The 21,693-nt window shown below is 36.4% G+C and overlaps 1 protein-coding gene across 5 annotated transcripts in view; it reads right to left on the reverse strand.

Moving 5' to 3' along the window:
- Positions 1-21,693, reverse strand: part of SEC24D (SEC24 homolog D, COPII coat complex component) — a 116,850-nt gene that overhangs the window by 26,222 nt on the left and 68,935 nt on the right. For all 5 annotated transcript variants that reach the window (XM_055111778.2, XM_008955429.5, XM_008955428.6 and 2 more), the window contains exons 9-13: positions 20,408-20,546; positions 17,034-17,149; positions 9,951-10,075; positions 4,932-5,123; positions 4,232-4,325 (exon numbers count right to left, since the gene is read on the reverse strand). In XM_055111778.2, coding sequence (XP_054967753.2) covers positions 4,232-4,325; positions 4,932-5,123; positions 9,951-10,075; positions 17,034-17,149; positions 20,408-20,546 — 666 coding nt within the window. The remainder of the gene's footprint in view (positions 1-4,231; positions 4,326-4,931; positions 5,124-9,950; positions 10,076-17,033; positions 17,150-20,407; positions 20,547-21,693) is intronic.

Consider the following 21,693-nt stretch of genomic DNA (forward strand, 5'->3'; position numbering starts at 1 on the left):
ATAGCAGTAAAGAACATGGGTCCCACCTGCCATGATCAGAATCAGCCATTTTATTATCCAAATGACATTGGACAAATTATTTAACTTCTCTAATTCTCAATTATCCCATGACACAGGCAATACATTAAACTACACAAAATATTGTTGGGAGAATTCCATCATCCAGTACACAGTATTAATCATAATTAAACATACTTGATTGTCTTGTTAATATTACCTATAGTAGGCCGGGCGTGGTGGCTCAGGCCTGTAATCCCAGCACTTTGGGAGGCCCAGGCTGGCAGATCACAAGGTCAGGAGATCAAGATCATCCTGCCTAACACGGTGAAACCCCATCTCTACTAAAAATACAAAAAATTAGCCGGGGTGTGGTGGCACACATCTGTAGTCCCAGCTACTTGGGAGGGTGAGGCAGGAGCATTGCTTGAACCTGGGAGGTGGAGGTTGCAGTGAGCCGAGATTATGCCACTGCACTCCACCCTGGGTGACAGAATTACACTCCATCTCAAAGAAAAAGAAAATTACCTACAGTAAAACTCTGAGGGAAAAAAAAATCAGGGCCCACTAGGAAAAAAGGTCTATATTGTTTAAAAGTCATATTTACTTTTTCCTTATAAAATGGTTAATTCTAGATCCATAATTTCATAAACACACAATTATATAGTCTTTTATAAGTAGCAAATTAATAAAAGATAAAGCTCCTATGTATTAAATGTTCTATTCCCTACAAAAATTTATGTTTTCACCAAAGCCTGACTCTGCCTATAGGAGCGAGTCATACAGAATGAATGAATGCCATATATCATTCTTAACATGGCAGAAAACAGGTTGAGAGAGGCTGGCTTGGAGAACTCATAGTCTGAAATTCAGCTCTGACACCCTTTCCTCTGAGAGACAAGTTATTAACACCCTCGGCAGAGCTTATTATCTCTACCTGCTTTTTTTTTTTAATAGAAAAGACTATCCTAGAATTAATGACATTTGTATCACAACTTTAAGTATCCTACTGTCTTCTCCTGTAGATCAAGGGCTCCCTGAAAAGGAAGGACCTTGATTTTGTGTTTCTCCAACCCCCATTGAGACTACCACCTTCCATTCTATGGTGCTCCATAAACCTTTGTGCAAGGAGCATTGTTTGTGATGCATTCCCCTGCAATCACACTTAGGTACGTATTATGGATAATTTACAGATAAATTCCCCCCAATTCATCATGTATTTTAAGCATAACCACTAAAGGCCATTTTCTTCCAATTTTTTTTTCTTTTTTTTTTTTGCCAAATCTTACCCCCAATTTTATGGTGGAAATAATAGCTAACTCAGAAAACTGTTCTTTGGCCAAGTTAAAAGACAATGCCAGCAATTCATGTATAGTTGAGTTATGAAGGTCAGATTTTGAAATAAATGCAGATTTTGAAAGACTATGTGGGGAAAAAAATGCTATGAGTACAAGATGCTGTGGACATGGAAGCATTTACAACAGAAAAGAGTGCACTGAAGCCTTTAGCTGGATATTTCAGGGACTTTTCAAAAGGACGCATAAGAACTTTCCAAACAGTTGCTGTTTATCTTCATGACAAATTAGCACAATTTTTGGTTAGTTTTTGTCTACTCTGTTTGCTTCAAGAAGTTTACTACTACTGATTATATATAGATTTTACTTGGCATCTAGCTGATAGAAAATAAAGCTATAATTCAAATAGGGGAGTACTGTTCTGAAATGTTTTCACTTGAATACACAATAAGAAAGCTTTCACTTTATGTTCTTTCCATTTCTACTCCCTGTGCACAGGGGATGAGACTCTCATCTCTGGTCTTCTGGGCAGAATATCCTGAGTTATCTGGCTGACCAGCCACAGTCCTGGGCTTTCCAAAGTTACTCTTTGCCCTTCTCCCACCCCATTTAAAAAAAATATAACCAATGAACATTATGTTTTGTATTACAGAGTTACATCTCTTCCAGCACACTGTAAGCAGCCTAGGGGCAGGGACAGCAGTGGAGCATCACGCAGCCTCTGCATGAAACTGGCATTGGGGAGAACAATGTTTACTTTGCCAGCAGGGACAGCAGTAACTGCCATTGACATTACGTCCAACAGTGTCACTTTGTAAAGATAGTTCCTTATCTATTTATAAAGAGTTATTTACCTTTTATAAAGATAGTTCATTCTACTTTGTAAGAACACTATTATACTACTCATTAAGTTTGTATTTATGAAGTTATCCTGAGTTGTTATATATTTAGATATTAGTTTCTTCTCATTTTTAAATGTCAAGGTAAAAATATGTATTACTATAACAATAAAATTGCAAATATAACAAAAAATAAGATGCAAAAGATATGAAGATATATCACATCGGCTGAAATGAGTTGGACTCTAGTAAACTGGCTGATGGCTGACTATACTGATTGCTGCAGTCGTTGTACTGCATGAGCAACCTTGGAGAACACGGCTATTAAGAACATAGTGATTTTCATAATGCATCATAATTAGTATCAAATTTCAGATACATAGAATGCATGTACACAATTTGCTTTATATATTTTTTCTTTCTAAGCTGCCAAGCAGTCTCTAGACCTCTTGTGGACTGCCAATGTGGAAACCATTGTTGTAAGATAGCATTGCTCCCTTTTAGAAATGAAATATGGGGTTGAGCTGGAACTCTACGCTCAGATCCTGTGGAACCTTGGCTGTACAACTCTACTATGCTCTCTTAATTGGTGAAATATTAGCTAATGAATATCTACTCATCCTTCCTTTTACACACAAATCCATGAATGTAATATTATTCCCAGTCCTAACTTCTTAGAGTAGAAAGACTTGTAGGGTGATGTATGACTTATTGTGTACAGGAACATTTACATATGGATTTCTAGATACCTTACTGGAGGAGAGAAGAACAAAAACAACCCTTTCAAACTGAAATAGAAGATATTTGTTTGTAGTAACGTGGAATAAAACAAATTCCTTTCTTTCTGAAGACCAACCAATTATTATTTGTTTGCTTCTGTTAGGTGAGCCTTAATATCTTCAAGTTGCTTTATAATATATGTTATTAATTTTATGTTAAATTGACATATATTCTGAGACTTTTTGAGTGATATCCACAATAGTCTTTGATCCCATAAATGAATACTCTTGCAGATTAAAAAAACCCAAGCAAGAATCACTGTCTTAGAACCAAGTTATACATTTAGATATAAAATTATGTGGGAAGTGTTTCATAAACTCAGTTCTGTAATACAGTTGTTGCTGTTTTTGTTATTATTACTAAGCATTTTATGTTAAAAGTTAATTTAAATTTAACTTTAATAACAACATTTTAAAATTAATTTTAGAAACTAGCTGTCAGGGCCAAAGTGGTTTGACTCTTGTGTTAAGGTAATAATGATGCTTTAGAGTGAGGGCTTCTTTTTTTTTTTTTTTTTTTTGAGATGTAGTTTTGCTCTTGTTGCCCAGGCTGGAGTGCAATGGCACAATCTTGGCTCACCACAACCTCTACCTCCCGGGTTCAAGCGATTCTCCCACCTCAGCCTCCCAAGTAGCTGGGATTACAGGTATGTGCCACCACGCATGGCTAATTTTGTATTTTTAGTAGAGACGGGGTTTCTCCATGTTGGTCAGGCTGGACTCAAACTCCCAATTTCAGGTGGTCTGCCTGCCTCAGCCTCCCAAAGTGCTGGGATTACAGGCGTGAGAGTGAGTGCTTTTTAATCATTATGGCTTCTTCAGTTTACTGTCTTCATTACTATGAGAATGATCAGAGTCATTTTGGACTCAGCTTCCCAACTGGAGACATGGCCAACCTCTCATCTACTTCTGGCAATCAGCATTCACATCTCTGTCACTGACTGTCACAAGGCCTTGGCCTGTCATGTTTGAAAATCCCATGGCTGGGGAGGGTGATATGGGAATCTGGTAGTTCTGATATTGTTGGACTAATTTTAAAATAGACCATATAAAGTTCATATAAAAGCCAGAGGGAGGAGCTAAACTGGAAATCCTGGCAAAATGAGTTGCTCAGATGCTAACAGTGCTGGAATGGACACACTGGGAGCAATCTGTGGTTTTGGTCATTTCCTCCTGAGATTTGAGTGGAAGTTTGGAATAGCCTCTAGTGACCCACGTTTTAATGAAGACTGTCTTTTCTTTCATAAATGAAACTTTCTTATTTTTTGTCTCTCTGTTTTTAAAATTTATTTACTAGCAATTAGAAGTGGCTTCTTCTCACCTTTAGTGCTTCCATGCCAGCCTGGATGACAGGAGCAAAGACAGTCTCATTTTCATTAGAGTCTGCAAACATGTCTGGAATCTGGTCCAACAAACTATAAGACATGAGTAAGCAAAAGGTTTGAAATGTTGAGCATATTTTAATAAACTTCAAGCAATAAATCACTGACATTTCAAGCCTAAACACATATGGTATTTATTTGACACCAACACCTATAGGTAATTTTTCCTTAGGAAATGATATCTTAGCGTGGCTTGGCACCAAAATCTATGATTTGAATGGAACATTTACAAAATCATTCTTTGTAGATATTTTTTCTATTCACTGCAATACTGATCTCTTAGACCATAAATTCTTGGAACAGTGGCTACATCTTCAGTTATTACCATCATCATTGAATACATTCATCCATATATAGGAAATAGCTCCCTTGCGATACCTTTCCAGAAAAAGAGGAAGAACCAATAGGGCTGAATGTGAGCATTTTAAAAATTCTTAGATACTGGTCTATATTTAAAAATCTCTTAGATACTGGTCTATATTTTAAAAAGACAGACTTAACATAAATGATAGAGTTTTATAATCTGTGTCTTGAAACCCCCTTGCTAATGATAAAACAATGTATGATTGAATCAAAACACAGTGCAATTAAAGACAGACACCTGATTTACTTTTAAATTATAAAACACGTGATATTTACTTATGAATCACAGATTGGGATTCTTGATAGTTGACAAGGAAACCATCCAACAAAGGAACAAAGACTTCTCCAACATCAGTCACCACCATCATCTGAGGCTGGGCCAGATTACTCTTCACATTAAAGAAATGGAGAACTTTGTTATACGTGATAAAACCCACTCGAATTGCAGACGTCTCTTCTTGCTCTTCCCTGTAAGGAAAAAAAAAAGTGTTTGAGATGCTTTATAAATTTAGATGAAAAGGAGGTTTCTATCTGAAATTCAGTAAGTGTGTCTTCTATAAAATACATAAAAACATGTTTAAAGTTTTTGTCTTACTTTCTGTTACCAAGTGTAAACAATACTAGTCACGGCAATGGGGGATAGGAGTTATTACAAAAATAAACAAACTGATAAGGAAAAAAATCCTCAAAATTCTAGGTAAAAATCAAGTAAACACTTGTTCATATTTCTGTAACATATTTATTTTCAATCTATAGAAAACAATAATGCTTTTTTCATGAATAAGCTAGGCTTCTTACATTCCTTGTAAACAAGGCTCTCTCAAAAGTCACCAGAAGGTCAGAAGAACAAATGGAATATTTGAAGCAAGGGATGAGGAAGCCACACTCATATTACTAACAGGACAGCTGCTTTTATTGAGAAAACACTTGCTCCTCTTCTCTGATTCTTTTCTTACATATCAGAGAATCTCAACAGAAAATAGGCTAGATTTGGGGAACTATATACCTTATAAACACATAATATAAATATATAAAATAAGTTACATTTATAAAATGACAGTGTACTTGTTATTAGGTGAGCATTTATGATGGTCATGGCAAAGCACTAAAAAGCTCCAAAGCTCTAAAACTGTAACAAAAAGTAGCTTTTTTTTTTTAAGGAATTCCAAAACGAGGCCTTAGTATTCCTGTAAGTATAAAGGCATGAATGTTCTCGTTCCAGTCTATAGTCTATAGTGAGTACCTTCAGAATTTCATGGTCTAAACTTAGTTTCATGTTTGTTGAGTGCATTGTACAGTCTATTTTTGTCTCCCCTAAAAGAAAACACGTAGATACTATTGATGCTCTTACCAATTTTCAATGGAGAATATTACATAGTGCTCAATGGTTAAAGAAAAGACACAAAACATACATGCCACTTTCTTTGACCATTAGATGTCAGCATAACTTATTTTGATTAAAGGACAACTTTTTTGAAAAGGAACCTGGTTTGCCCAGCTTCTAAATTTTGCATACGGCCTAAAGAGTTACTCGAGTACAAGGGAGAGGAAAATGGAAGTATCTAGATGGAAGTATCTCAAGTTCAAATTGCTGATTCTGCTGCAGACTTACCAATTTCTTTGATATGTCAACAGAGTACAGGTTGATAAGGTACTGACTCTGAACTGTGTTTTCTTCTCTACTTCCTTCACTTCAACTGAGGTTATTTGTTCTTCACTGGGCAGTTTAAATAGATTCTCATAATCCCTTGCAAAAGCACTTGGAAACTGTTTATGTTCTGGACACTTGCAAAGCTTTCAGAAATGAGAATCCCTATTCTTTCTAACTACACATACAACAGACACTCACACACACCTCAATTATCCTAAATGGTGCAACTTTATGCAACTAACCACTATGCTATACTGCATCCATACTCACCCCAACCCCCACCCGATTCATTTGAATCTTACTCTTCAAAACCAAGTGCAAATTCTTCCTCCTCTGTGAAATCTCCCCGATGCTACCAATTAGAAGTCATTTCCTCTTCCAAACACTTATAAATCATTCTCATTGGGCTCTTAGCATAAGGTACCTTTTAGTCACAAGTCCTTGACTGCATGCTAATAAAGGACAGGACCCAAAGCTTATGTTATCTGTCCCCTGAGGGTCGAGTACAATGTGGGGAATTCGATATTTAACTGAGGATGATTATCATGATGGTGAAAAACTGGATTTGGGATGTCAAGTTAGAGCCCCAACTGATAACCCAATAGTATACACTTCTTCCCAACTCCAGTTTAGTGATGTCACCCTGATAGTTTAGAACCAGCCTGGCTAGAAGCACTGACACCATGGATTGAGCTAACACTACAAATTAAGGCTTTATTTTTTTGAGAGCTTACCAGCACACCACTAGTTAAGCTCCCATTTCCCAGTAAAACTTTTTATGACATTAGGTGAAAAATATCCCAGCAAATCACAAAGGGCTTTTATTCTCTTTTAATAGTTAATTTAGAATCAACTAAGGCAAAAGACATAAAAGAAAATCTACAGAGGAAAAACTAGATTACTATTTCCCATTGGATTTGGACATTTTCAAGTGACGGGAAAGGAGTATCCTGGGATTCACAGGGTTCACTTAAGATCTAAATTAACATTTTTTAAAAGCATCTAATCAGAACATCCTACATTATTGCAAAATATTAGTACTGGTCTCCATGGGAACTTTTTTTTGTTTGAGAAACAGAACTGTCCTAAAATTTTCTTTAACGGTATAACTGCCTTATTAAATCATATCCAGAAGAAAACTAATTTTCAGCCTCTCCTTCCTATTAATTCTAGACATGTTTTGTGAAGTTATATAAGAGATTTCATAAAGACTAATATGTTGATGTTCTTTTTTTCAATGATTACTTCTCTCAATGCTTGCCCCATCATCATTTTAATGGAATGAACCTGACAGAGCAATACTGAAGACATTGGTAACTAGATGAACCAGAAAATTTTAAGATCAAGCATTTGGAATATTTTAGTTACAGCAGCATTAAAAACAAACAGACAAAAAAAAAAAAGGCAAAATAACTAAAGAGCTTGATCTGAATAACAGATGAAACATTTCAAATCTTTTCTTTCCTGTTCCAGAGAAGTCAGAAAAGTCTGGCAACCTTGAGAGGCCAAAGGTATAAATTCAAAGTTAAATAGTAAAGAATGAGGCCTTCCTTTTTCAAAAGATCAGCTAAGAGATTAACACACTCTAAGATGTTAATCAAGACTTCAGACTGTGCTTTTTAAAAAGCTGTTTGGCAAGTAGATCAAATTGATGACAATCTTACCTTAAAAAAAATAAAGTTACACATATGCACAGCCCAAAATAAATTTCAGGGGAGAAGAAACAACCAGATTTGTTTTAAAAGATAAAGTAGAAAAAGGTAATTGGCTTGAATAAAATCTTTTAAAAGAGAGATCGGAATAGTGGCAGAGAATAACCAACAGTATCTTTATTTTTTCCTCCTATCTTTTGCCAAAGTCACACATCTGTGCTCCAATGGTACATAAAGTTATAATGACACCAAAGGAAAGAGTGTGATTTCATAACTTATATCAACAGGCTATTAGCTTCATATCACCAGCGTTGATAAGGAACAAGGGACTGGTGAAGTAACTGTCTAGGATAATAGATTAGCCTAAGTTGAACCAGTTTGAGAGAAGGAAAAGAGAGAAAGACCATTTCCAGCAATTAGAGTAGTTTTCTTTCATGCTAATCAAGTTCAAATTCAGATTAAACCAACCCCATGAGAGAGTTCTGTAATAAAATACATCATATTCAGCAGAAAATCCATACTTCTCAAGTTTCCTTAAGAATAGGGTAAGGGAACCTACAGTCACAAACACATCTGCAGGCATCAGACGCCTTTCTTATGCCACCATCTTCAACTTGCTCCCAGCTCATTCTTCATTTTAGAATTTAGTTTGAAATTGCCTCGGTGTTTTTTAAACATCCCCACTGCTTTTCCAAACCATCTTCGAAAATATTATGACTTCAGCTTCACAGATACAAACAAAAACCACTCCTGGGAGGTCCAGAGTTCATTTGTCTGAGCCTCACATCTCCCAAAGCACCAGTCATATGTGCAAAGAATACAGAGGAATGGGCACCCAAAGATTCATGGAGCTCTAAGGGCTGAAGCCAACAACCCACCCTCCAGAAAAACATCCTTTTCCAGAACAAAGATTGTTGATGTTCAGGGAGACAGGTTGGGGGTGGGACACGTAGGGACTAGGTTACAGACAACATTTCCCAGCCTGTTCATATTTCCTCGCATGAGGGATGGCATTCTCCCTGCTCATGAATCTCCTTACTAGATGTTATTCCTCATCTTAAACAACTAGTTTTTATAATAAGATAATTTTAAAATAGCCACATTTGATATTAGTTTTAGGAGAGGCAATAAGAGAGAAAAATAAAAGGATAGTGTTAGTTATTCCATGCTAGTTTCCAAATACCGCTCTTAAAAGCTTTTATTCAAGCCAAGATACATTTTTTCCTCTTTATTTTTCAAAACAAATCTGGTTGTTTTTTCTCTCCTGAAATTTGTTTTGGGCTGTGTATGTGTGTAACTTTATATTTCTTATGGTAAGACTGCCATCAGTTTGATTTACTTCTTTGTATTAAAGCAGGTAATATGCCCAACAGCCTTTTTAAAGCACAGTCTGAAGTCTTGAGTAAGGTCTAAGGTATGTTCATCTGTTAGCTATTAGAATTAGTTTTTCACCTTTCCTTGCTGCCCTCTTGCAATGGCAAGGAATGTGGTGCACCTCAGGCTGTTAAGTTACAGGACACAGAGGCAGTAAAGCTGCAAATGGGTTGGACAGCTTATCATAAGGGCAAAAGGAAACTGCTTAAAAATCTACCATCTCTGCCATAAGACAACAGTTCAGTTTCCTGTCATCCCTTCGAACTCTGCCATGCTCAGCAACTACTAGTTTCCATTGGAAAATCAATGCTTTGAAAAGTGAATAACACATCCAAAGTCTTTCCTACCACACTGTTGGGATTCTTCTTATAATTTATAATGTACTTTGAAAGTTCTTTACCATAGCATTTCTTTTTATCAGTTTGTTTCTTTTGCTTTGTACAAAAATCACTCTAACTTTCTAAGGACTCAAAACAATGATGCTGTTTGATTTATGACTAATTACCCAATGTCCTCATTAGCAAAAAAAATCAATTGGTCATTCAGCACTTATCTTCTGGCCAATAAATTAATTAGGCAATAATGTATAAGTTGTAAAAAGAATGACGGTTGCCTTACTTTGGAATTTTTTCCAGCATGGTCTTCAGTTCTTCACATATGAGCTTGACAAGTCCATTTTTTATGTTACTATATGAAACATCAATCATGAAGATAAAGGCTGGTGGGTTGGGAGGCTTACTCTTCTATAGGAAAGCAAACACATCACATAAATAGATATAAAGTAAATACATTGCATAATCAAATGTCAATACTCATTAGAAACTCTTGAAAGTTATCAGATGTTTCATTTAATATTTAGGATATACCATCTGTGGAATTAAATCATTTTTCCAGAATATCTAGAGCATCTGGTTTCAGATGCTATTAAAAAGATAAAAGAAGTTGTTTATTTTCCAGGGTATGACCTGGGTTAGTATTGAATTAGACACTATTATGACATCTAGCACAGAAGGTTCACTTTTGCAAAGCTTTATTATTACAGTTGCTGAAGGGAAAGTACAGAATCATGGCCAGACTTGCTTGTAACACTCTGCCTTACAGGTCGAAATATGTTTGGCACACTAAAAAATTATGCTAAAAAAGAATACATATAATAGTGTTTGTTTTTGAAACTGTAATAAAACTTCATTAACTTGGATGTCACTATTTTAGACTCTCTTCTTCTATCAGCTCTTTCCATTTTAAAGATATGAAATTGTTTATGAAAATATAACTGTATACTTTTAAAAACTGTACTATATTTTTAAGTACTGACCTAGTTTTTTACATATTTGTGGTAACATAGAACGTCAGGCCTTTTCTTTATCTGTTTAAAATAATCACTGTGACATAAAGCAGCTGCTACGAACATGTTTTTTAGTTGTTGGTCCCTTTACTGGCTGGTGTTCAAACAGCTTTTAGGAAGTGATCCTTCAGTTGCATCTTACAAAATATTTAGAAAAGAGAGCCACAGGCAAACAACTTTAGTGACCTACATACAGAATAAAGAATTTAGACCAACTTAATTTTTAACTTCATAATAAATTACAAAAATTTTCTAAAATTGTATTTTAATTATTTTAAAATTAGATGACAATGTCTGTAAATTATCTTACTGATTCATTCTATATCCACTACAAGGCTAGAGATAACTTTTTAAAATAAAATCCTTCATTTTAAATAAAAACAAATTATAGGACTTAAAAATCATCATCCTGAAAACTTCAAGCCTTTGCCAAAATCAGACCAACAAAGAAATGAAGGAATTCTGCTGTCTATGTGAATAATTTTTATTGCAAATCATTCCTGATTCACACCTACTTTAATTCACAGCATAGACTTGTGCTGATTTATAATGGATGAAAATAACAACCTTTCCATTAGTTAAACCAAAACCTCTTTGTGACAAACCCAAGTGTGCTGTACCATTCTTTTAATCTCTTCTATCAGCATTACCAATTCCTCATGGAATATTTTCCATATCTCCAATTTGCACATTTCTACAGAAATGCTTCACTATAACTGGTTTTTGAAATATTCAAAATTAATTCATCGTTCCTCTAAATCACATTCTCTTCCCATTTCTCTATATGGGAATAACGTCACTACATGCCAACTCAAGGCTTCAAAGTGTGAAATTAGATTTGGCTGTTCCTTTTCCTTCAATAACTGAGTCCCATTGTTTTCACTTTCAGAATGATTCTTTAACGATGTTTCGGCCCATCCCTACTCTTAACCATCTGAAAGCTTGTCATCTTGTGCCTAGATAACTGTCATGGCTTCATCATTAGCTTTCTTAATCTATTTCTCTACCCATTCAATCCAGCTGGCTTTGTCCAGCCAAGCTTAACATGTATGTACTCTATAAAATGCTGGTTTTCCATGCCACCTTACTAAAACTGCTCTCTTAAAGGTCACTGAACCATCCAGATTGCAAAGTACAGCGACTTGAAATAAAAATCCAGCTCTTATCCTAGATCTCTTCTATCTCTTTGCAACTTCAGGCACACCAGACCACTTTGGCTCTCTTAGCTGCCAGGACACTGAAGCATCATTTCCTCTCCCAGCTCTCTAACTGTTGCTTCTGTTTTTCATTTTCTCATCTTTATCCAACTTCTCTCCTCCCACCCACGTCCATCACAGAAATCTCGTTCATTTGCTCAGTTTTAACCAGCACCTCTATATAGGCAACTCTTCAAATTCTCTCTCATCATGATTCCTTTTGAGCTCAATACCAGCATTCCAATTAACTACGGCACACATCCACATAAAAGTTCTGCCAGCACCTTAGACTCAAAATTTTAGAGATTATGACAATATCTCTCCAACTATACTGGTCTTTCCTACAAGAAACTTATAAAAAAACACGATAAACTAAAATAACCTGGGCTTGAAATCTCACTGTCTCCATGGACTTGTCCACCTCACTTAGCATCCACAACCAGTTAATTGTGAAGGTCCACGTGGCTCTTCTAGTTCCAGTAGCCAAATTTAGATCCTCAATTTCTCTCTTTTTCTATTATTTTTAGTTGTGGCAAAGAAAACATAAAAATTGCCATCTTAACCATTTCAAGCGTACAGTTCAGTGGCATTAAGTGCACTCACAATGCTGTGCAACCATTACCACCATCCATCACAGAATGCTTTTCAGCTCGCAAAACTGAAACTGTACCCATTAAACAACCTCTGTTTCCTCTCTCCAGCACCTGGCAATCACCATCCCATGTTCTGTCTCTATGAATCTGACTACTCTACATACCTCATATAGAATCATTCCATATTTATCCTTTTTGTGGCTGGCTTATTTTACTTAGCATAACATCCTCAACATTCATCCATGTTGTAGCATGGGTCAGACTTTTCTTCCTTTTTGAGGCTGAATGATATTCCATTGTACGTATATACCACATTTTGCTTATCCATTCTTCTTCCATAGACACCTGGTTGCTTCCTCCTTTTGGCTATTGTGAGTACTGCTGCTATGAACAAGGATATGCAAATATCTTTTTGAGACTCTGCTTTCAATTATTTTGGGTATATACCCAGAAGTGAAACTGCTAGGTCATATGGTAATTCAATTTTTTTGTTGTTGTTTAAAGAAGTCTCACACTGTCACCTGGGCTGGAGTGCAGTGGTGCGATCTCGGCTCAGTGCAACCTCCAACTCCTGGGTTCAAGCGATTCTCCTGCCTCAGCATCCCAAGTAGCTGGGATTACAGGTGCCCACCACCAATGCCAGCTAATTTTTATTTTTATTTTTAGTAGAGATGGGGTTTCACTATGTTGGCCAGGCTGGTCTCAAACTCCTGACCTCGTGATCTGCCCGCCTTTGCCTCCCGAAGTGCTGGGATTACAGGCATAAGCCACCGCACCTGGCCGGTAATTCTATTTTTAATTTTGGGGGGAATTATCATACTACCCTCATTTTCTCATAGTTGGACAACTACATTAATTTCTAATGTTCCCTTGCCTCTAATCTCTCCTCTCATTATACAGACTGCTGTCAGAATAAACTGTCTGATGCTCAATACAGATCACAATGCTTCCTTCTCTGAGAACAGGAAATTTACTGAGTCCTCAGAGCCTAGCACAGAGCATGGCACCACAAACAGTGCTCATTAACTGTTGACTGAGTGAATGAATGCATGGATGAATGAATGGAACAACTCCACCTTCACCTTTAATTGTCCTCATGGCCTACTGAATTAACGTAAGTTCTTCAATGGCCTGACATTCAAGACTTACCATGATACTCATTTAACAAACATGTATAAAAACCTAAGAAATCAAAGATACAATGCTGGACCCAGGGGAAAATAAAAAGATAGACTGCGTCTCAAAACAATGTCCCAGCTTTACTTCCCATTATTCCCAATACACATTCTCCCAACAATTTAAGTAGTTTACATTTCCAAAATATCTCCTGTCCAAAAGTCACAGACTAGTGGGCCTAAGCCAAGAATTTGGCTGGAAAAGTGTTTTGTTTGGCATAGTGTTTGAAAAAATATTTGAATTTGAATATGTTTTGAGGGAAGGGGGAATATACTCTCTAATTATCCTGGTCCATGTCACTTCATCTACAATGTCTGCCTAGCCCCTAAAGAAATCTGAGTAAATTGTCAATAAGTTTGTGAAACTATTTCTGCTCACTGTCCTAGTTCTCATGTCCAGGCTCATAATTTAATCAGCTCAAATGTCACTTCCTCTATGAAGCCTTCCCAATCCTGTTTTCTTACGGCACTATGATTGTTCTATTCTTACAGCATTTATCATATTTGAGTTTATATGAAAACTATAGACATTTCTTATCAGGTCTATACATTGTAAGTACCTTGAGAGCAGGTTTATTATCTTGCTAATTTTGTTATGCCTTAAAGCACACAGACAAGTACCTTAGACATGTTAGGCATCTGGTAATGTCAAAGTGAATTAAAATTAAGTGAAGAAACTACATTTTTGTTCAGAAAAAAAAAAAAGCTGACTTGGATGGAGACTTCACATTTCAAGTACACTTTACATGCAGATATATTCCATAAACTTATTAATGATAAACTCTCAGTTATATGGCAAAGCTGAGGCCTTTTTTTTTCTGAGGGAACTCCAGGATGATTGTGTTAATACTTGCTCATGTATACACAGTGTACTGATTAGAGAATATGGCTTCTGTGATCACACAGATACGGTTTTCAGTCTGGCTCCGTTACTTTCTGGATGTATGGCCTGAAGCTGGCACTTACGCGGTCTCTAAGCCTAAGTTTCCTCAAGTAATGATGGTGCGCACCACATGGGTTCACCGTGAGGACTAAATGATACAATACATAGAAAGAATTTAGCCTACAGCTTGGCACATGGTAAATGTTCAATAATGTTAATTTTACCATCTAAAATCAACACTAAGATGAGCCAAGATGAATAGGAAAATGTGATTTTGTAATTCCTCTTTCCAAGTGCATGGTGTAAAAAATACATGTACAAATTAAATAAACTTTTTCATTGTCTGAATAGCTAAGCCAACTCATTATTATACTTTATTTACATTTTAAATTATAATTAAATTGGGAGATGTTTACAGCATATTTATTATGAACTCTACTTGGAATAATAAAAGGAAGATTATGCTTACAAAAAGTTCTTCAAAATGTACAATTTTTATTTGGTTCCTTGCCTGGCTGGGTGAGATTTCCCATCAATTAGACTTCTGGAATATTTCCAGATAACAGAGTTTGAAGATACTAAGACTTTTGTTCCCAGAAACAGATTTGACTCTCTGCCTAAGTTACTACTAAAAAAGCATATAATCAAGATCATGTCACTTTTTTGGCAGAGAACTAGAAACTGAGAGCAGGGTCAGATTTATACTATGGTTGCAAAGATCGGCAAATAAATTTTCCATCATTAGTTACAATGGCTTTCTTACATTTAATTAAAACATTAAATGTTTGCATGTTGCCCATTGATTCTCCTTCAGTTAACAGCAGTTAGGAACAAATAAACTGTCCAAAAGTCACTGTATTTTAGGACATGTTTCTTGCCTAAAATAAAGCATTTGTACCAAAAATATTCCTAAATTTCCCTAAGTATGTTCAGATGTTGCAACATCTTAAACTAATAAAGCATCACATTTTCTTTAACAACTAGTTCTACGTAATATATTGCAAAATAATCATATAAAGCAGTAAAATAAATGCAGTAAGTTATGTTAATGGAAAAAATTTTAAGAGCCAGTCAACTGAAAAAAATTCTAGTTAGGAAAAATGTTCATTATCATCTACACTCAATACATGACTGCTCCCCTTGCAAACATCTATGAAAGAAATCTGTGGGTCAGAAGCTGTTTTCTGGGAATTGGGCATTAGTAGGCACTCATTTTTAGAAGAGAAAATAAGAAAATAAGTTAGAATGGTCCTGTTTCTTCAAGTCTACACATGGTGCTTCAGATATGCGCTGAAATCTGAATGATACGCAAGAAGATGTGATTTTCAAATCAGTGAAGAATTTTAAAGCCTTGCAAGGTATCCATAATGATGTCATTGTGACACTGGACAAGGGAAATGGCTAGTCCTGGGAATAGTAATACCCGCAAATTCATTGTTTTATTTATTCCACATACACTGATCAACTACCTATCCCATGGCAGATAGTGTGGTAAATGTCATAAAGATGACGAGGATATCAGAATCTAAGAAGACGGCAGACATGTAAGAAGGTTTAAATTCCATGGGGATAAATGCTAAAATAGAGATATAGACTAAATTCCGTGAAAAAACAGAAGCTATAGTAAATAATTACCATGATAAAGACAGAGAAAGTTGCAAATGCATATACACAATTAAAATTTCAGCCAGGCATTACAGAATAGGGAGGGGTTTGCCAGTTGGGGTATGTAAGATGTGACAGGAGAATGGAAAGATACTCTGGTCAGATGAACATCTGGTATAAAGGCATGGAGTTGTCAAAGGGGCTGAGTTCAGAGTATATGGTGAAAAGTTTTGTATAACTGAAGAGACAGCTGAGGTGACAGTTTGGGGGGCAATGCTTAATGGCCTTACAAAGAAAGCTAAATTTTTTTTAATTTAATTTTTTAGAAAAGAAATAACCAATAGAGGTTTATGAGAGGCAGTGAGTGTGGGGGCGTGTCTCATGGTGACATTATAGAGCAGGAAAATCAAAGGCCAGGATCTCAGCCTGCTGAGATAGACAGTGTAAGGGGGATTCTGAGAGTCCAAATCATCGTGGTAGCAACAGGAGTGAAGGGAGGTACAGAAACACGTCAATAGTCCTACTAACCATTTTGGTTGAGCTTTTCTCTTGGAAGGGAAGTTTTTCTGAGACTCTTTACAAAATAAGGGAGGCAGAGGCACTGTACGGAACTACTGCATTAAGAACCAGGTATATTCTGTCTGGCAAGGACATAAAAAAGTATTGTTTTCTATTTCTGACACCACATTTCAGTTTTTAAAAATAATTCCTCCAGTAGATGGTTTGGCAGTTGAATCATGTTAACAACCTAGGAGATGGGATCTGTGTCTTAGGCATTTCTACCACTCCATGGTACCACCAAAATGCTTTGTTTGTGAATCAAGAGTCAGTTCTTTACATATGAAAGTTATTCACTTGAATTTAACGTCAATGTATAAACACTTGAAGTTCTGGGAACACTTACTCTGCAATAATCCAAAGTGGCAACATATTCATAAGATCCTAGAGATAACTCTGGTTTCTCATAGTGGTCCAGTCTTCTTCCAATGTGGTCCAGATGTTGGAAATAGAATGGTGGAACTAATAAAAACAAAATAGGAAAGAAAATATTTTGTTTTCATAAACACAGACAATTTAGTAAGTTCTCAAAATTTATTATGAGAGGAAAGGAGTTAGTATCTGGAAAAATGTATTTTAAAGCTGGAATGTAGTATATCGTAAATACCTACTATTTTAAAAACATGTCTTGGAAAAGAGGAGGGTTCTTATTCTATAAGTTATTGATAACAAAGAACATTTATGATTTAGACCATCCTAGAGAAACAGGGTATAAAATTATTGGTGTTTTTAAGTTGTCACAACCCAAATTCAATTGTCCCCATTTTATTACCTCTTTTAAAAAGAATTCTGACTTTTCTAACTATTTGAATTTTTAATATACCTAACAGAAATAAACATTCGTTATTTGAACTATACTATGAACTACAATATTTATTATGCTTTAATTAAGAGATGTCTTCACCCATGTGGAGTTTGCATGGTAATCTTTTAATGTTTGGGCTTAAGAGTGGAGAGGATTACTGTATTAGGGAAAGACTACACCACTAAGATCTCAGCTAAGGAACTTTAATTTGATTCAAATGTCTAAGAAGGTTAGTTCTGGCAAAGATCTGGAAGTCATCCAATAGCACAGGAGCACTTATGAGTCACATACTGAGCACTTGGACAAATATGGCCTGGTATCTCTGTAAAAACGAACTCCTGTTGCCTTGAGATTAATAGGGCTGGCTACTAAACCACTGCCAATAAAAGTATTTAGAAAAACTACCAATGCTCTGGTTTTAAACTTTTTGTAAAGAACAACATTGCCATTTGTAAAAACCATACAAATAATGCTTCTTGTTTTTAAGCCAACAATTTGGCATTATTTATTGTTAGCTGTGAAACTGACATAAGAATAACAAGACTGTTTTCTGAGGTTGTTCTTTTTAAAAAAAAAAAAAAACTCACCGAGGCTTGATTGTTCTACGTTGTTACTGTATCATGGCCATTTCTTTTAAAGTAAATTTTATAAGGTTCTTATGCACATATGGATCTCTGAATTTGGAAGATTCAACTTCTTGAAAAGATTACATAAGTAGCAACTGACAGGCTCAGCTGAGGTAAGTAAACTTTGAGGGTCTTAAATTGCTATTTTGTTACATTTAGATGAGATGGAGGATGCTGCCTCGGCTATCTTAGAATGCATAGTACAGTAGTTTCCACATAGTATAACATACAATTCATTCACATCTACACACAGAAATGTAATATGTGAAATGTTTTCCCTTTAAATTTTATTTTATATTCATTAGCATTTAATATTGTCTATCATCTTTTGTAAGCCAACATTCAAGTCATACCATAAATCATGTACTACCCTTTGGCCCCTGTCTTCCTGCATGTCTCTGACCACACATACTCCCCACTGGACAATCTCTGGACACTTTGCAAGGAAATAAGAGTGGAATCACTAAAGCAAGCCTGCTGGGTTCTTTCTAACTCCAACAAACCTCTGTCTTTGTTAAACCTAAAAGAAGACAGGTGTCAGCATACATCTATGGGAGTCTGGCTTCCTTGTAGGGACACATATTTAAGCCTAGTATGAATAATTCTATTGGAAAATAAACATGGCAGCTTCCTAGGAATGGATACCTGAGGGAACATAATCTGCTGTGTTGAGACACAAGAATTCTGAGTCGTTTTTCTCTTCCTGGAAGTGGCTGGGCCTTTTAAGGCCCTGAGCCAACACTTTGGGTAGGAGGCCAAAGAGTCACAGCAAACTGAAGATCCTTGCTGCTCTTCATGGTGGGTATGATTTTGGTCACCTTTCTAAGAAAGCTGGGGGCTTGGGTGAAGACATCTGAGGAGCTGGTGGGCTCGCTGGAGGACTTTGTCCAAATGCTTTGGGAGAAGCCTCTGTCCCTTCTCAGGATTTTTTCCTCTAAAACTAAAGCACAGAGAAATGAATTGTCACAGGGTTCCTGAAATCCAGGTCCCAAGACTGAATGATAGCCATGAATTTGGTTGCAGATTTCATTCAGGTTGAGAGAGGAAACAAGATCTTCCTTAGAAAGAGAAGTAAGGGTAGAGAACTAACAATCTGGTCTCAATGGGATATCCAATTTGCCCTGAGTGGAAACCATAGTTAATGTAAGGAGAGAGACGTACCAAGAGGCTTAGGCCATAGGCTGGGATGAGTCTAGAAGCCAATGATTCAACTCCACAGCAAGGTGCGTTTAAGAACTGACCAAAGGTCTGCATGAGAAGCACTCGCAAGGCCAGTCTCTGGCACCCTAAGTTGGGTAAAGCCATGGACTGTGTGTGTGCGAGATAAGGTGGCAGGGAAATAAGAAGGCAAGCAACGCTCTCCCACCAGAGAATGCTCACAGAGCCAAGATGCCATGAATGTAATGATGTAGGAGGAATACTGTCCCCAGCTCAGTCAGCATTAGGGAGTAGTCAGCACCCGTGGGTAGAACCATGTGTTCACAGGCAGACAGTGCTATATGTTCTTCAGATCTAATTACCTGCAGGGAAGCCTGTCTACAAAGATAAGAAACAGAGAAGAAAACTCATACTCTAGTAATCATCACATGGTTCAAAAAATGTCAATGAATATGGGAATGTTCTCAGCCTCAGTACGTACCTCATTTAACAACAAATAATTAAAAATATATAGACATGTTATAAATGTAATAAATGTGAAAACACTTTCAGCAACTTAGCAGTTTTCTTCAAAATCAGTAAATTCGTACTGGAATAAAACAAAATATAATGAATACGGGAAAGCCCTTTTTAATAATGTTCCTTCCTCCTTAAACAATCCAACATTTACATCGGAGTGAAAAAAAAAATCTATATAAGTGTTAAAGCCCTGGGTTATACCTAAGCTTTTCCTAAGTATCAATGAGCTGATTTTCAAGAATAACCTTGAGAAGTGACAGAAGAGGAAAAGTCTCTCAAGTTTATCATCTGTAATCATAAGAGGTAAAAATCTTATTTTGTTTCCCACTGAGGCTTTGTGGAAGGGGATTAAGAAATAAAATTTTTCCCCCTACATTTGAGTTTTTTAAGAAACATTTCAACTTCCATGTGGGGCTCATGTAGCTACCTAAGGTTAAAAGGGGCTTAAATTTCCCAAATAGAGCCTGTCATAGTTGGTTTCCTTCTAGAAAATTATAAAGAAGGTACTGCTATATAGCAGAAAAAAGAATGTATGCTTCTCCTAAACTAAGAAGTATAATACATTTTAGTTAATAAAGAATTTCACAAAGAGCTTTTAATGGCACTGCTTACCATCATTCACACAGTTGCAAAATCCACACTGATATCTCCTTCCTCCTTCGATGAACTGCATAAATGGGCACATGTAGGCCTTGCACCTGTTGCATCTGACTGGTCCACTCTCGCCGTGATTTACCAAGTAAAGGGGACTCTATGGAGAAGCAAGAAAAATTAAATGAACAGGTGAGTATAGGATTTCTAGGTACTATAATTTGGGAAGTCTTTTAATGGCACTTTTTTTTTTTCTTTTGAGACAGAGTCTTGCTCTGTCACTCAGGCTAGAGTGCAATGGCATGATGTTTGCTCACTGCAACCTCCACCTACAGGGTTCAAGCGATTCTCCTGCCTCAGCCTCTCGAGTGGCTGTGATTATAGATGCCTGCCACCATGCCTGGCTAATTTTTGTATTTTTAGTAGAGACGAGGTTTCGCCATGTTGGCCAGGCTGGTCTCGAACTCCTGACTGCAGGTGATCCACCCACCCTGGCCTCCCAAAGTGCTGGGATTACAGGCGTAAGCCACTGCGCCTGGCCTAGTGGCAATTTTTAAGGAACTCAACTCTTAGCTTTTGCCCCAGGACAGTAAAGATGTCTTTATTGATAACACATGAATTCAAAGCCATAAGATGTTGTCCAGAATACCCAAACAAAAGTTAATTTATCTCACTTATAAGGATATATCAATATATGTATATTTATGTCTATCTGCATATGCATATTTGCCAATATGTGTGTGGAGAGAGAACATATAGTGATGGTAATAATACCTACTTATACTTACGTTAAAAACGTTCTAGACAACTTGTGTCACATATTTTGCTAAGTTTCTTCATAGATTATAAATAAAGAGAGTTGGGCCTGATTTTAAAAGTTCTAGTTTGCATAGCAGTATGCTGTCTATGTAGTTCCCCCAAAGCACATAAACTATTTCTTCAAAAATGCAGCTATTTGAAGAAATATGCAATAATGTTCATTTATTTAGGCAAGGCGGTCGATTCTACCTTTTCTGTTAGTTTATCAGAAAAAAACGTTTCACAGAATACTCACAGTGTAGCTGGCCATGCTTTGCCAGAACTGAAAAAATAAATCATTCAATTGCTTCTTCCTCATGAACATACATAGAAACCATGATACATCTTTTACAGTTTAAAAGTAAAAAAGTTCAGCATTAAGTCTGCCTTCCCAACTCTTCTGGCTTTCAGGAGAAAACCACAGAGATACTTGTTTTTGTAAATCTCCTTAAAGATAACATTTAAAGAAAAGCTTGAGAATTGCAGGCTTTGGCATGTCAATTAAGTTT

This window comes from Pan paniscus, chromosome 3, assembly GCF_029289425.2.
Source record: "Pan paniscus chromosome 3, NHGRI_mPanPan1-v2.0_pri, whole genome shotgun sequence".
NCBI classification, from domain to species: Eukaryota; Metazoa; Chordata; class Mammalia; order Primates; family Hominidae; genus Pan; species Pan paniscus.